Genomic DNA, 16787 nt, shown 5'->3' with positions numbered 1-16787 from the left:
GTCTTAACCTGTTCTTTCAGAACCTTGCGAATATGTTCTTTCAGATATATAAAAAATTTGACAGCTTCCACAGTAGGTTCATTTTTTTGTATGAAACTTGTAAATTTTGCAACATTTTCGCCTTTAAGCGTAGAAGCTCAGCTATAATGGAAGTTACTTCTGTTTTCCTACTGGAATTATTATTATGAATGAAAAATTGATTATCTTTCGATTTAGATCTTAACTCGCCCTACCGTATACATATACAATTACTGGCAACTGTTTTGTTGCACCATTAAATTACGCAAAAAGTAAAACAGTTATCAATATTTATTATCTCACTTTGATACTTCACAATGCGATTAACAAACAAAACATTCAAACGATACGAACCCAAAACAAAACAAAACAAAACAAAAAAAACATCTGCTGCCGGCCCTGCATTTTCAGATGTAAATGCCTCTAGATTTGTGTACATATATTGTTTTATTGTTAGTATAGTCAGTCTTTTGATGCTTTTACAGTCGTGTTATGCGAAAAAATAAAAATGGCTGAGCGTATATCTTCCAAATTAAGAAGAACTCAGTCCAGGTGAATATTTCGCAGTGAATTTCAGTAAATTCTACCCCAATTTCGTGGGCAAACTATCGAATATTGACTGATAAATAAATGTGTAGTGTTTTGCATAGATTTTCGGACCAGCAATCAATGAAAAACATTGAATGAAAATTGTGCAAGAGAAGTGAAAAGAATTTATTGGGTGTTTTTGATACATTTTTTTTGTGTGTGGTCTCGGTTCACGAACGAATTTAAAGACAAACTTTTTTCTTGTCTTTCGATTGAAAAATGCTTTAAGTGAAACGATAACGAGATTATCTATTGGTGAAAAACAACAATAAGAAAATATTATTTGTTTGACTAAAACTTACAAACATCAAAATAACCGAAGAAACCAAAATTCATGGGTTTTTGGCTGAAAAATAAAATCTTCACCTCATCTTAATGTATTTCCACCTCTTGAAGGAATTATTGATTTTATTAGAGGTAAGTCAATATTTGCTTTTATTTTACAATTTTCTTTCATGTTTCGTCCATTTGTGTCGTCGATATCAACGCTTAATTATAGCTGAAAAATTTTATCTTTCGAAAAAAATCCATTTCACAATAATTATGAATGCTTTCTTATTACACATTGTACGTACGTAACATCATCATCAACATTATAATTCATTGTATCTATCATGATTTTGTGTATTGGCGGCCATATTGATTAACGCGATTCAGATTTTGTAGTACAAATTTTATTGTTTCGATGTGAAAAAAATCATTGAACAATTTATAAATCGACCATCACGATCGATGGCAATGTATGATTTTTCATTTAGAAATGAAAGCGGAGACTTTGACCAGTGATTTTGAAACGAAATTCGCCTGTTTTCCTTTATTTATTTATTTATTTTTTTTTTTTAAATTCATAAATCTTATCGTTTGTAATTATAATAAATTTCAACTTCCTTTCGGTTTGTATATACAAATTTTGTTAAATGCGATGCATCGTCACTTGGTGCGACCTATAACTAATAATAGAAAATATTATGTCGACGAACATTTTTTTCTTCATTTTTTTTCTATCTCACTTACTGCCACACTCAAAGTTTTATTCAAATAAATTAGTCACTCTATACCTCCATTACACCATGATGTTCGTCTATTCAATTTTTAAGTGTAAAACATTATTATGAAGCGTCACCTCTTATTATATTTCGACAATATTCATTTGACTTCCTTAGTGTTTACCGATTTGCTGTCTTATTCATTCGTATCGAGATTTATATAGTATCAACTGGTCCGGAGTGTAATTGCTTTAGTGTTTTGCGTTCGATGGGAAAATTGTGATGATGGAGCGGAATTTAATGTTCTGAGTGACTTATCTATCTAATAACGCATCCCAATCTTTGTCGACATTGAAGTATCAATCATATTTTAGATTAAGAATCAAAATTATACAAATTTTCCTGCTACTTTTCTCACCGCTAAGTAAATATGACTGCGAAGGGATGACCAAAGTATCTTTCTGGATTTCCTTTTCAATTTTACACATTTTGCATATTTTGTAGTCCAAACCGATTAGATTTCCTTCCACAAACAGAAAGGTCATGCACCAACAATACACAGTCTGGACTTTGAAGTATGTAAACATAAACAAAACCTTGCAGCAGGTCACTCTTATAATTTCGTTACCTTGCACCTAGAGTGTTTTGGCCATGGCCATGAAAGCACCACTCGTAAAACTTATCTGTAATGGGTCAATGATTCCTGACCATCAAAGTAAAAATTCCTTTGAAACTTTGGTCAGCTTGCATTAACTTGTTGAGTGACGATGCAAAATTTTAGTTTTGTGTGTACTAATGAGGCTTGTTAGTTTTGACTCAGCTGTTTTCTGTTTATTCAGGGAAAGAGTTTACTTAAAACTTTGTTTTTAAACTGATTGTGTGTCGCCAATTCTCTCTCAGAAGAGTGTTTCTTCTGCTTAATGCTGACAGAGATTTGGCAGACACTTTTGCTCCGTTAGCTAGTTTGAAATTGCATGTACGTTACATTTTATCAACCACAACATTTTGATCAGCTACCACATTTCTGTCACGAGACGGGCTCATGTAGGCTCTGGAAATGATAATTGTGGGTGGCCCTGTATAAAAGTAACACATTTTTTAGCTATCATACTAATGATAAGACTTATCATGTTAATTCAAGTGAACAATTTGATTTGACAAATTATTACACTCATTGTTTGATTGCAGTTCGTCACTTTCACCTCTTATAACTGCAAAAAGAACAAACTTGAGTACTTTTCTTCCCCAAGTAATATCTGTACATACGAGACCATTTACATTCGAAAAATATTTTCTACTAAATTTCGATTCCACTTCCTTTCGTAACTGCTACAAAATACCGTCAATAAATTCTGCCTCCAGCACTGTATTTCAATTTCATATTGATAACTGCTGGAATAATAAAAAAAATGCCATACCGAAACCAATACATCTTGAATGCTACTTCCATTTTTATATGTTATTAAGTTTAGTTTGAATTTTATATTTCAACAAAAAACCAATAAAATTGTGTACAAAAATATTTTTCTGTAAACTCTGGGTGTACCGTGTGTGCTTTTGTAATACACACCATCAAACAATCGAAATGGACTCGACGAGACGACGACCTAACCGATGGAATTGAATGCAAGCGGCAGGCGCGCGTTTTACCTAAAAAGAAAAGACAGAAAAAAATGGAATAATTTATATATATATGAAACTCTGGGTTTTGTGTGAATCACTTTCCGTATGAAACGAACATACTCTGAATAAATGAGAATATACACCGAAAACTACAAACACCACATGCTTATAACCATGGCAAATGTTGTGGTGTTAGTGTTTAGCATTTTTAATGATGGTTGAATGAAAATCATAAAAAAAACAAATTTGGTATTCGGTATAGCCTAGTCTATCAATCAAAATTATGTATTTTAAGCCGAACAATAAAGTGCGTATGCACTATTAGGGTAAAGTTTACTGACAACTGCTTCAGCTCGACATACGAATGCTGGTAAAGACGACAATTATTGATTTTTTAAATTTTTTTCCATTTATACACCACATTTGTGTGGAGGTACATGGCGTACGATACTATACACAACAGCAGCAACGAAGAAGGAAAATTTATTTTCCTTGTTGTCTTCCATGTTATAAAGCGAAAATGGAGAAAATTTTGAGAATTTGTATTTATAGAATGTACATCACTCTCCGAAATGAAATTCACCACCGCCCTACAGAAAAGCCAAATGGTATGCGATACAAAAGATGTTGGACACCAATATTTGGGGTAGAATTTTCTGTACTTCATCGTCCACACATTAGTTTTCCGATTGGTACAATGGTTTTCTTGGTTGCTATCGATTTATAGCCGATTTTCATATTTTTATATTATTTTTATTCCGATCTGGATGTGCGCTTGCAAATAAATACTGTTTTGTACGAGCATGTCTCTCCGGTTATAGAGCGCAATAAATGAAATGATATTGACCCCATACCATGTGTGTAACCATCATATTCGTTGTGTGTAGCATAAAAGCGGTGTTTCAACAGCATTATTCGTTGTAAAAATACAATAATTATGCGACGCTGAATCGTAACCGCATTGTGTTATTTCGATTTGTTGTTTGATTGGAGCATTTAATACATATGATGATATGTACACACATTGTACACAGCGTTCGCTATATTTAAAAATCATGGAATGGAAACTCATCTGTCTGATGATATTCTTATAATAATTGTGATGTGCGTGTAAACTAAAATAAAATAAAATAAGTAAATTGTTAGGACGATGTTTATTGTTGTAAGTGAAAGAGTTCAAATACTCTCGTTTCTCTTACAACATGAATTTCTAATACAATTATGTCCTTTAGTCTGCGGTTTCCTAAAAATTCTGTGTAGACTTTCAAAGTTGAGTTTTTAATTTTTACACCAATGAAGCACAAAAGTCATCTCGCAAATGGTATTTATACACACTTCAATGCCAACAGTGTCGATTTTATTTTACTTGTTTCACTTGTGGTAATTGCAATTAAATTAACTTCAGTGATGTTGTCAGTTTCATTTTATACTCACTGGTCTGCAAATGATAAACTCTGTTTAATCGCGACTATAGATAGAGACTGTCATTTACGCTCTAAAGAAGCGACTACAAGAGGCTGAGAGGTAAACATTAAAAGTTACCTTAACCTTTATAGTCCTGCTATCGAATCACTCCCCGAATTTCCGGTTCGTTAGTTCGAGAGCTGTTACGAGGGTTTCTATTCAAAAAAAGCCGACCGAAATCGGACGCATTTTCCAGTTGAATGTTTTTATGTGTCCAGAAAGGTATTCGACCTTAGAAGCCAAAACCACTTTCAAAAAAATTCTTCGAAGCTTGTGTGGCTTTGTGGCTAGTGGAAGGTGATCAAAAAGCAAAAACATGCATTTCTCTTACAGAAATTTCTCCAGTTACACGATCCGTTCAGGGTCGTGTGGGGTGTCATTAGAAAGGTAATTGCATGTACTTCCGGGGTAAGTAGGGTGGAAAATGCGTCTGATTTCGGTCTGCTGTTTTTCAAAAAAAAAATCCCTCATATTGTGCATGTCATGTACATTTTGCTAATATATTCAATTCATTCAAGACGAACTAAAACTAGGGAAACCTTCTTTAAAATGATAATCATTCAGTCTAGTCTACAGACTCTTCTATAAGGCTTTGAGATCATCATCTCCAGTCTATTTGTAATAGTTTCCTGATTTTATATAGACCTGCTAAGTGCGACGGTAACATAAGGAGTTCAAATGCAATGCTAATAGTTTTTGAAACAAATTACAGACATGATGGACTTGATCGTATTATACTCATTCCGATGAGTTTTTAATTTCCCAACAACTGTTCATAAACTCATCTTCACTGTAATTATGCTAAAACGAAAAGAGAACATAACATCACATCTTACTTGGATACAATTTTTAAAACGAATACTAATAACGGCAGAACAACCGAACGATCCGATGTTACATGCTCTTTATTTGAGAGTTTATTACCCAGCAATAGTAATTTTAATCTCCAATATGTATACGAAACCTCTGCCTTTCTCGTACAATTACTTGCGTTTGTTATAACAATCTATATATTATTTTCCAAATTGAATAAAATTTATATTTGTGTATCTTCGTCGCCGCCGCCTTGTAGTCGTTGATGTCCGTCACAAAGCATAAAGATGGTTTTTAGTTTATACATTAACATTGGATGTATATGTATGTATAATATGCTTATATCACATAAAATGGTTAAAACATTTAGATGATGTGGTGTAGTTTCAAGTCATTTTCAAGAATTATATTTTCCATCAAACTGAAGTCGAAAAGTGTATACAACATTCGTAGGTTACAATAATTAACGTGACGTGTAGACAGTTTGTTTTATACGATGTTATGGATGGTAATGTCATTGTTATAATAGAAAATAAAATTTAGTTTTTTTTTTACTTTACGTAATTCAATTTTAGTGTGTGCGGTTTGACTTTTAATTGATGGATTTGGTAATAAAATGTTAATTCATATAATTTACTAAATAATCGAATCAATTTTTTTATTTAATTTTTTTTTATGAAAAATTGATACAAATAAAATGAAGTGAAAGTCTCGTTTAATTTCGTGGTTTTGTAGATTTTTTACATTTTGTATACAGTACTGTTACGGTACACACCTAATTTCAATGCTCATAAAATAACGAATTCCGAAACAAACAACGACTTGTCTGAGAAATAAAACAATCTCCGAATTGTGTATACATTGACCGCTCGCCGTAAATATATTTGACTATTGTAGCACTTTTTTTTGTTTAAAATAAATGACGTCATTTCCATCTTGTACAGTCAAGTTAAATGTTAGACTCAGCAGTAATAGTTTTACGATGTTTTTTCTGAACGAAACGGTCATTTGATGTTTTGTTGAATTCGAATGTTTAAAATGAAAAGTCTGAAAGGATTCTATTGAAAAATTCTAGACTATTTTGTCACTGTTTTTGGATTCTATTACTCCAACGGAAGAACGGACAACCCTCGGTACGTACCTGACTTGTAATTGTATTTGTAATAAAAAGAATTTCATGTATCCGTTACTGATGGTCGTTTGCACATTACAAGTGACAAGTTGGCATTATGTAAATCGATACCAGTTTTATAATGTACACAACTAAAATGTTCGGTGCGATTCGTTGCTATTATTGTGGGATCATACCATATTCGATGTGAATAGGTACATTTAGCTGAACTTTATTGGATGAAATTGCGGTCTAACAACACTTAAAGAATTAGACTTAGTGGTTTACGTTTCAGTTAAGTTTAAAACGAAATTTATGTTCTTGTTAATTTCGAGACAAGCGTACAATTCATTCGAAGGTTTTTCCTAGAATCTGGACTTATTCTGATCTAGTTTTACATAATGCACTGGAAATTATGCTTGCTGTTAAATCGCTGGATCTGAATCAAATGTAGAATGTTGATTGTAATAGACCGGCAAGATTATTTCAGTTTTCCAAAGTTTCAACTCCCCACAATTTTGTTGCTCTATAAAACGACCTCATATGTTCCTTTTTTATGTGTAATAATGTCCGTTGAATTATCATCTGAGGAAGTATCTGTTAACATAAGCAACCATCACTAAGAGAATCAAGGAAATATAGGTCGTTGGTTGTCAAGGCACAGTATCGAGCGAGACATACACGTACAAAAATATGATACAAAAAAAACACGTCGGATGAGCAGAATTAAATTTATTTATTGAATGTGGTAACCGCACAATGAAAACCCGAAACTGCTTTCTACCGGAGAGACGAATCGATTTCGTATACCTACACGGATAATATTTTGTATCCGATGTTTTGATATTGCGCGGGATGTACGAATTAAAATGGGTGAAACACGGAATCATGAATATGCTGAAGATTCGTCAACTTTGTTGGTGGTTTTATTTTTTTTTTTCGTCTTTTTTAATCGAATTGTTTTTGATAATAAGTTGGATGTTAGACCGAACACAAGTCGAAAGGGATGGCGAACGTAAATGAGAGGGAGATTAAAATGAATAAATTCTACGAAAAATAGAATGAAATATATTGGAGGTTTTTTAAAACCCGAAATTCGTCGGTAGACAGGTAAAGCATAAACATGAGAGAAAATTCCAGATGTTTTGTGCGGTCATTAGTACATTTGACATTTATTTTGAAATTCGATATGAATGCATAACCAACATAAAACGTTATCTGCTTCATGCGCACGTTTTACAGCGTACATTTTTCACAATCAAATGCGACTACAGCTCTGGGCTTTCGTATTATTAAATTACATTTATTTGGTTTATGTGAGTACCTGATATTTGTTTCTCTTTGTACTTGTATTTTTTGTAAGAAATGGACTCATAAATATTGCAAATGTACGTGGACAAGTAACAACTTTTGTATTTTATCGAACACAATATGATTTGAATAAACGTTCCGATATTCTTAAATGTTTCTCGAACATTTCGACAACATCGCAGCCTTCTTCTATTTGGCTTATGATTACAGGTATAGCGATGAGGGGATCGCACATGAAAGTGGGAACCTATCTCATTAACGATATTTTTACGATGGGCTGTGGGGAAAAGAAATTGATATGCCCACTCATCTCGAATTAAATTCATAAAAAAGTCAACAAAGATTCAGAAACCGCCAGATTTCTATTTTATGAAGTTTTAGTAGGCACGCGCTTGCAACAGAAATGAAACACTAATTCTAAAAAAATCTACCTCATCGGAAAACATCGGAGAATTTCTCTCCCTGTACTCACTAGAAATCTTTTACTTCGTTTGTACAATCACTTATATTCCTCGCTTTTTTCGACAATAGATGCTTCGCCGGTTCTAAAAGCTTTAAAGTAATGATCACAGCTGATAAAAAAATCTGACAAAATAGCTACTTTGTCAAGTATTTGAAACTTGAATAGAATTTGACTTAAATTGTGGAATAATTTATTCAACAATTCACCCGAGAAAATGCAATTTCCAACTTTTCTTAACAGTTAAACACAAATTTTTAACAACAGAGGCTTCCGATATTTCAGAGAAGGGAAGAAAATGATTATTTTCCCACCTGCATTGTTAAAAATAGTTGAATGTATCCGTTATTATACGTTTACTCCGTTTCCTTATTATTTAATTATTTAATTTCGCAAGCAATAGACGTAAAAGTTGTGTTGAGATAGGTCATGAGCTAAAATCATGTACTGTTTACTAAACATCCTTATCGAAATTCAATAAGTACAACAGCAAAAATTTCTGATAATTTAAATATTAAAAGTATTCTCTCGTCATCAATTTATCTCTGAAGCTAAGCCCTGTGGATCACATTTTAAATAATAATTGGAAAGAACCATTTTACACACTGTATAGTACACAGTCTCACCCTCACGAACACAAATGATAGTCCAAACTATTTATACCAAAACGAAACAGAAATATTTTCGCACTATTCTCCGTTTTCCTTCATTTCATTAAATGTTTCACGAATATAAAAAAAAAATTTAAAGAGTAACTTTTGTCATCGCACATCTAGAGCTTTACCCACTAATTTGTTTCTCTTTTTCATATGCTCTTTCAACACAGTCTACTCCAGCGTTACACAGAAAATATTCTCAACATGAGACTTTTTACATAAATTCACCGAGTGTTTCATGTGCATATATAAAACATAATGGGCATGATTGTGTATATTACCTCAAAATGACTGGATATATATATGTACAATATCGCCAAACTCAAACTCAAGCTTGAATTCTTCCTATTCTGTATAATATTTCTCAGTTTCTCTGTTCGAAGCCATCTTAAACGTTCGCATTTTTTGTTCGTTCCTCCGTTTTTTCTTTCAAATCGATTCAGAATGGCAATTGTTTCCATCAAAATTATTAAAAAAAGAAATTGTCATCTTATGTGATGTGTGTATACATTAGTTGTGTAGAATATGTGTAACGTAATCAAATGTTTAACAGTTAAAATAATATCTAAAATTCATCAGCAAAATAACGATATGACCAAAACATTCATGTAACCGGCATACAACTGTCGATGGAAAGAAGGAAAAAAAAACCAACAATTATGTGTGATATGATGATCAAAAAGAAAAATAATGAAATGATCTGTGGTGGTGTGAGTGTTTTGTAATATTTTAAGATGCATTCCGTGCATCGTAACAGACAACATTTTAATAAAAAGTGCTAAACCAGATGCATTTTTACTTTTTTTTCCGTCATGTGAAAGAAAGGCAGCCATTTTGACTATTCTTTTGGTCATTTAGGATTCAGATGAATAGCGAATGGGATATATAATTATCGTTTGGAGATTATAATGGATTGATAAAATTCGATTTGAATTGGTATGACAATTTTATAAAAACTTTGTTTTTTTTTGTATTTTGAAGAATTTATTTCCTTAAATTTTTAATTCATCAAAATATCAGCAGATTCATATTTTCTATATATCCAATCTATACACATTAAGAAACGATGTATCTTAGAAATTCTATAACAAATTCTCAACCAATCCGATACAAAAAAGAATTTGTTCAAACATAAAAAAATCGATTTTATTTCGAGAAAACATTTTTTTTTTCCTTTGTGTATTGCTCGTCGTTTTATACCGTCTTCCATTTGCTATGGCATTTAATTTCTCGTTTTACTACTCTTATACAAAATCCATAAATATAACATTGCATTGTAACTCTCCTTATAAATCCGCCCAAAGTCATCATCATGGATTCTTCCTTTTCTATCCTGTGTGTAGATGTTGTTATTTATTACGCCATACACTCAGTTAAACAGTGCCACATAATATATGTAATGTGTTACTTTATATTTGGCTAGCTCCCTATATCGAAACACACATGTATGTCACTTAAATAATATCTATCGGTTCTACATCAAAATTATTCATGAAAACATTCAAATTGTTACCAGTATTTTAATATGAGTTCACTGGGTTGAAGAGAGACTGACACTTATCATGGGTATATGTGTTCGTTGGAGGGTTGGAAAACAATATAGTTAGATCATTGCTTATGAGGGTAGATGGAGCGTGTATACAATCTACAGAAAAAAAAACCGTCAAACTCTTTTGATTCAATCAGTGTATATGAGTGACTTACGGCCAATTAATAAGTTGAATTTCTTAAACCAGCGACGACAAACGAAATTAACGATTTTTTTTTTCTTTCATTGCCTTGTGCAAGCAAATTCAAACCACACATACTGTGGTACAAAGTACATGGGCCAACCGTGAAAATGCTAATTAAAATATGATCCTTTACGTTTTTCGTTGCGGTTCAAGGATCGATTTCGTTTCAACTCAAGCAATCATAACCATGACACATGGTTCGACATTTTCTGAGAAGCAGTTGCGAATAATTCGTTTTTTTTTTCTTTAATTTCATTTCGTTTGCAATAATTTTTATTCATTGTGTGAGAGAGGTATACCATAAACCATAGACATATTAGTACTTTTGTTGTTGCTGTTGTTGTTTTTCATATTTTTTTTTTCTGTTACATACTGCGAGGTGTGTATGTGAACTGTATATATAAATTCATAAACCAAAAACTTAAACATTTAACTCGGGGGGAGAGCGTTCGATTTTTTATTCTGTACTCAACTTCAACTGTTCAGTGTTAAGCCGTACAGATAATAATCAATTTGTTTTTGTAATAATAAAAACGAAACGAGTTTTATATTTCAGACGAGGTTGAAAAAATAAAAAAAATTGTGTATGTAGAATGGATGTAAATACCTTACTACATGTATAGTTAATAAGAAAAGGTTTCATTTATACATTTATTCGGTTATTGTGCACATTTTGTTAGCTCGCTTTATAATTTAAAAAAAAGGCCTGTGCGTGCCCTATGCGACTTTTTCTTTGATTTTTTTTTCAGCTTGTATTGCTAGCATTCCATTTTATGTTAAAAAAAAGTTTTTTACCAAGAAATTAAGAAATGAAATTACAGCTACAGCCACTAACTAATTTATTTCTTTTTTTATTTGTCCCGTATGAGAGTATCAAACGTTAAATTTTTTTTTTCCGCTAGGATGTCGTTTTCGTGTAATTTATTTACGACATGTTTCTATAACGACAATTCCATCGGTGTAGTACATGGTGAAAAAAATCGATATATCGTCACATTATAATTGTTTTGTTTCATTGGTTTTTCTATTTTAAATAACCCAACGAATTTATGTCCATACTCCAGTCAGAGTCAATGGTCAACTGGGTAGACGTTCACTTAAACTATAAACTCAAAATACATAAATTTCAACATTAGTTTATCACTGGTATCGTTTCGACGTACAGACCTTGTGAAACTCGTTTCTTTTAAATATAATGTACTTCATGTATCAATTCTGCTGATTGTATAAGCAATTGAATGATGAATTTTTGTATTGTTTGAATTAGATCACGTATATGTTTTAATTGGTTTTCAAATTAAGTTCGTTCTGATTCCCCATTCATTCAGTTGAGTTTGCTTTTGTTAAAAGTTTTTTTTTCGTAAACTCTCTCTCTCCTGATGGCTGGGTAGTTCAAATAAAATTTGTCTAGGTCGTACAATAGTCTTCCTATCTTCACAAATCGCATGATAAAAAGTGCAGCATGAAAATAGTTTTTACTCGGAAATTAAATGCATCGGCAGTCGGTATATACTTATAACAATAATAATAGTGCAGCTGCAGCTTGACGATTGCCTGAATTCTGGATTTTGTTGGATTAAGCAAGAAATGTTTAGACATGAATCATTAATGATCCAATTAGTATTTATTTTTCAATCGATTTGACTGTGTACGTACAATATTAACAATTTGTTGAAAAAAATAGGCAAGACCGACCATATATTTTTATGACGACAACTAGTCTCGATAATGTTTAACACGAATTTAGATTTTAACTTTTATTTAACAACAAAGTCATGCAATAACTCCACGTAAAATAGGCTTGTAAAAGTTGGATTTTTTACTAATTCGTTTTTTATTTTCTATTTTCAGAGTAATTCAACACTGTATTATTGGAGTCTTATCAGCAAGGTGTTACTAAATAACCATCACAACAATCACGATTAAATTTTTCCATACGTGACACTGAAATTAATCTTAATTCTATTGATACGCGTACGTTTTTACTTAATTCGTATTGTGAGAGTGCTACTGAACTTAATTAGAAAATATATTACATAATCAAATTATGTTACTTAAACAACTATAACTATTGCCATTTACTACAAACAAAACAAAATTTCTATCAATTTATCTATGCTTCGGTGTTCATGATAAAGTAAATAACGATAAGCTTTTAAGTGTTAATTCCTACATTGAGTGTAATAGCACAATATGTGTTAGAGTGAAAAAAAATTTGGAATTATTTTTTTTTTCTCGTGAACAAATTTCATCAATGGAGGTACATAATACAACAATTTGTGAAACATAAACCAAGCGTTGTGTGATTGCAACCAGTTTTCGGAACAATTCGGATTACCAAAATATGGATAAAGAGAATGGCGACAATAATGAGAAAGGGAAAGGAGGAGGTCATTCCGGTGGAGGAAGTGGACAGGATCCAAGTTCACTTCTTGATGCAGCTTCCTTATTCGGTAAGTTAATTTGGTGTGAAAAAAGAGTGCTGTCCACGTAAATTTGTCAACTGAGTTTGTAATTGAAACACACCAACTTGACGGTATATCTTAATAGTTCCGATAGTCAGAAGGCAGAGTGGTTGTTAAAAGATTTGCTGAAAAATTGACAAAATTTCTTTTTATTGAACAAGAATGAATTTCATATTCAATGAAAAGAACTTTTTTGAATTAGATGTCTTTCAGCAAATCTTTTAACAACCACTCTGTCGTCCAGCGTACACTGACAATCGCAATTATGAATCAGACTAAATGATAAGGGGAATTAAAAATCGAATTAATGACGAACATTGCAAATCTATTTATTGGTTTTTGTTTTTCTGTTGTCAAAGTTATTGTTATTGTAAATGTCGCTAGTGTGCCGAATTTGCAACAGCAGGTATATCATCGGCTGGTTCTCATGTTATTGTGGTAGTTTATTTGTCGGCTTACTCACTTACGCGTGTACGTGTGTGTGAATAAACCGGCTAATGATACACTACTGATATAAACAATAACATGAGCACCAGCTGATTAAAGACCAGCTGTTGCAAATTCGGCAGTCCAGTAAAATTTGCCAAGTATACTCTGCAATAACCTAACAGTTATATGAGATCTGTAATTTTGCCCTTTCCCAGGAAGAGCTAAAATTCAGCCTGAGATTAGAGATTTTATTTGTAAGGATTGATTTCCATTTATCAAAATACTACTCCGTGTGATAGACAAAATTGAATTTTTTCAATTTTTGCTTTGTTTACTTGACAGCTCGCTCTCTCACGGCTCTCACATGGAGTACTTTTTGTTGAGTGGAAACCATTACATAATTCGCGAATCAGCTCTAATCCAACTCATTTCTATAAAATATCTGTCTGAATTCATAGGCAAGGCCTAGAAGCTAATTTAATCGTTGGGTTTTCTCCATTCTCATAATATCACAAAGCTACACCCTGCTAACGATTTGCTAGAAATTGGCCTTTGTTTTTATTCAAAAATTCAACCCATAGCCTTATCCTGTGAGTAAAGAAACATAAATCTAATAAGATCTTGAATTCTTCTGAATTTGGTCCACTAGATGAGATAAAGTTTCCATGAACTTTATCCAGCTATTTCTAAACTTGCCATATTAGGTACATAGAAGTAATTAAAAGATCCAACAATTTTAATTACTTAAAACGAAAAATTAGAATTAAATCGTTGATCTAAGGCTAACTGAATATGAACTTAGGACTTAGGATACCGAAATCACAATAAACCATAAATCAAGGTTTTCTGTTGATTATTTACTGGTCTGACTGTCCCTGCTCCCTTCAGCTTGTAAGTAAGGTTTGAGTTTCAGTCATTTGACTGCTATCCTATGTTATGTGCCATTTTGATGTAATTTAATAAGTACCGAATTTGCAACAGCAGGTCTTTCATCAGCTGGTGAACATGTTATTGTCTTTATCAGTAGTGTATTAGCCGGTTTATTTACACTCATATGTGTACGTGAGTGAACTACTATTATATACAATATCATATAGACACCAGCTGGGGAAAGACCAGCTGTCGAATTGTCAATATTTTTTTCCACTACTTCATTAAATGAAGTTAATTCTAAAAGCGATTGCGGGTAGTCAACGGTAATTCTACATATAGTTACACTAGCTGTACAATGTACAGTGTAAAATCCAGATATAATATTGTTAACCTAATAGGTTTGCTTCAGATGTTTTGCCAGCTGGTACACTAATACAAACACAGTCTTTATTCCGGTTTCGTAGTTATACGCAGGCGCGTGTTAGTGGTAAATTCATGTAAGAACGCATAGCAGTATGATTATATAAGTTGATCAGCTGGTACAACAGCTGTAGCAACATTAGACAAAAATTTGGTTTAAATTAACTGTAATTCCAGATCGAAAGTATGCAGAACACACTTCAAAAAATTCCTCTAATTGATTTATATTTCTGTTCATTTTTGGAGTATATTTTTTCATCAAAATCACAAACCGTGTGAAAAACTAAATGTTCACATTTAACATCTCAAACAGAGAAATTTTAAATGCGTGTCTTAATTATGATTCCGAAACTGTTGAACTCATAAACTAATCCATTTCCTCTTAACCAAATTCGTATCATGTGAAAAAAGATTGCAAACCAGTTACCATAAATTTGTTTCTCGATTCATTATACGATTTAAACAATTTCATTATTATTACAGCCTATTGGGGACGTGACCCGACTGCAGCTCAAGCAGCAGCCGCTGCATCCAGTCAATTATTCGGTTCTCCATTTGGAGCCGCTGCAGCTGGACTGGGACTACTACCAGGATCTGGTGGATCGAGTAATGATCGATATTCGATGAACAATCATCAACATCATCAAAACACAATGGCTGTAGCGGCATCACAGGCAGCCAGTCTTGCTGGACTCCATCCTGCAAGTAAGTTAAATAATCATGACATTTATAGCAAGTAAAGTGTGGGTTCAGTCCATGTATTTAAATATTCAATCTATAAACACAACCGTTGACCCATTGTCACAACACGCGAGTGGCCGATTTTCTCAGTTCACGTTGATAGTCAGATTATGCGAAGTATTATGTCATTTGGGTGTAGGTTGTTTCATTTCATATAAACGTTAAAAGAATTGTTCCAAGTCAATTTTTGATTATTTTCGGTATGTAACGATTCAACAATTGTACTAACACAGAAGTAGAGGCAAGGAGATTCTTCGATTTACTTTTTTTTAATCTGATAAATAATATTGTTAGCTAGGCGTCAATAAACTTTGTGTGTGACGACATGCAAATTTTAATCAATATCAATGTCAAGGTTGTACAAACGTACGATATTTATAAATAAACTTGAAAATAAAATCTTTATGTAAAACTTAATATATAATGAAAAGTATGGGTTAGTTAGTATATAATGTAAGGTCCGTGTGTACACACATATGTATCTGAAAACCATTTTTTGACCAGATTGCACAATCATTTACGTTATGTATTCAGTCAAAAAGATCCGCAATTAACTTAAACAAATCCTTGGTGAAAATGTGGCAACCGTGTAAATACAAACCATCAATGTATGTTTCACTAATTAAAACCGAATCAATGAATTACCATGATTAATGTCATTTTGGTATTTTTCTTTATTATTTTGTTCGTGTGCTTGCATACATACAATTATATTCATAAAGAGAGATAGCCATTACGTTGCTTACGATTACTTATATAGTCAATGAAATTAGCTCACACATACATGCACGGTTCAGCTATGTACAACATTTTCTTCATTGAAGAGTTCAAAACTAAAGTGAACAGATTCAAGAGCATTTTCTCTCCGGAAAAAGTTCTACTCATTTTAACAGTAAGAACGGTAATGTGAGTGCGCATTGACAGATTGAGCGTATTGCACTGTTGCCAAATTGACGTAAACACATTGAAAGCAACAAACATTTTGGTATTATATACAAATGTTTGTCGAGTTGTTAGGGATGTGTGCGGTTCACATGTGCTTTTTGTTTATTCTGTAAAGCGCTACCTGGATTTTAGTTTTGTAAACAAATGCATA

The 16787-nt window shown here is 32.5% G+C and overlaps 1 protein-coding gene across 16 annotated transcripts in view; it reads left to right on the top strand.

Annotated features, from left to right (window-relative positions):
• The first annotated feature begins 484 nt into the window (after positions 1 to 484).
• LOC119081637 (bromodomain adjacent to zinc finger domain protein 2B) overlaps positions 485 to 16787 on the top strand; it is a 30671-nt gene continuing 14368 nt past the window's right edge. For 14 of the 16 annotated variants that reach the window (XM_037190706.1, XM_037190705.1, XM_037190709.1 and 11 more), the window contains exons 1-3: positions 485 to 1023; positions 12615 to 13216; positions 15434 to 15655. In XM_037190706.1, coding sequence (XP_037046601.1) covers positions 13108 to 13216; positions 15434 to 15655 — 331 coding nt within the window. In that variant the 5' untranslated portion in view covers positions 485 to 1023; positions 12615 to 13107. Of the gene's footprint in view, positions 1024 to 9400; positions 9967 to 12614; positions 13217 to 15433; positions 15656 to 16787 lie in introns of those variants that run through there. The other 2 variants (XM_037190707.1, XM_037190694.1) reach the window with 1 other exon arrangement.

Source organism: Bradysia coprophila, unplaced genomic scaffold (genome assembly GCF_014529535.1).
Source record: "Bradysia coprophila strain Holo2 unplaced genomic scaffold, BU_Bcop_v1 contig_358, whole genome shotgun sequence".
Taxonomy (NCBI): domain Eukaryota; kingdom Metazoa; phylum Arthropoda; class Insecta; order Diptera; family Sciaridae; genus Bradysia; species Bradysia coprophila.
This window is presented reverse-complemented; position numbering and strand designations above follow the sequence as displayed.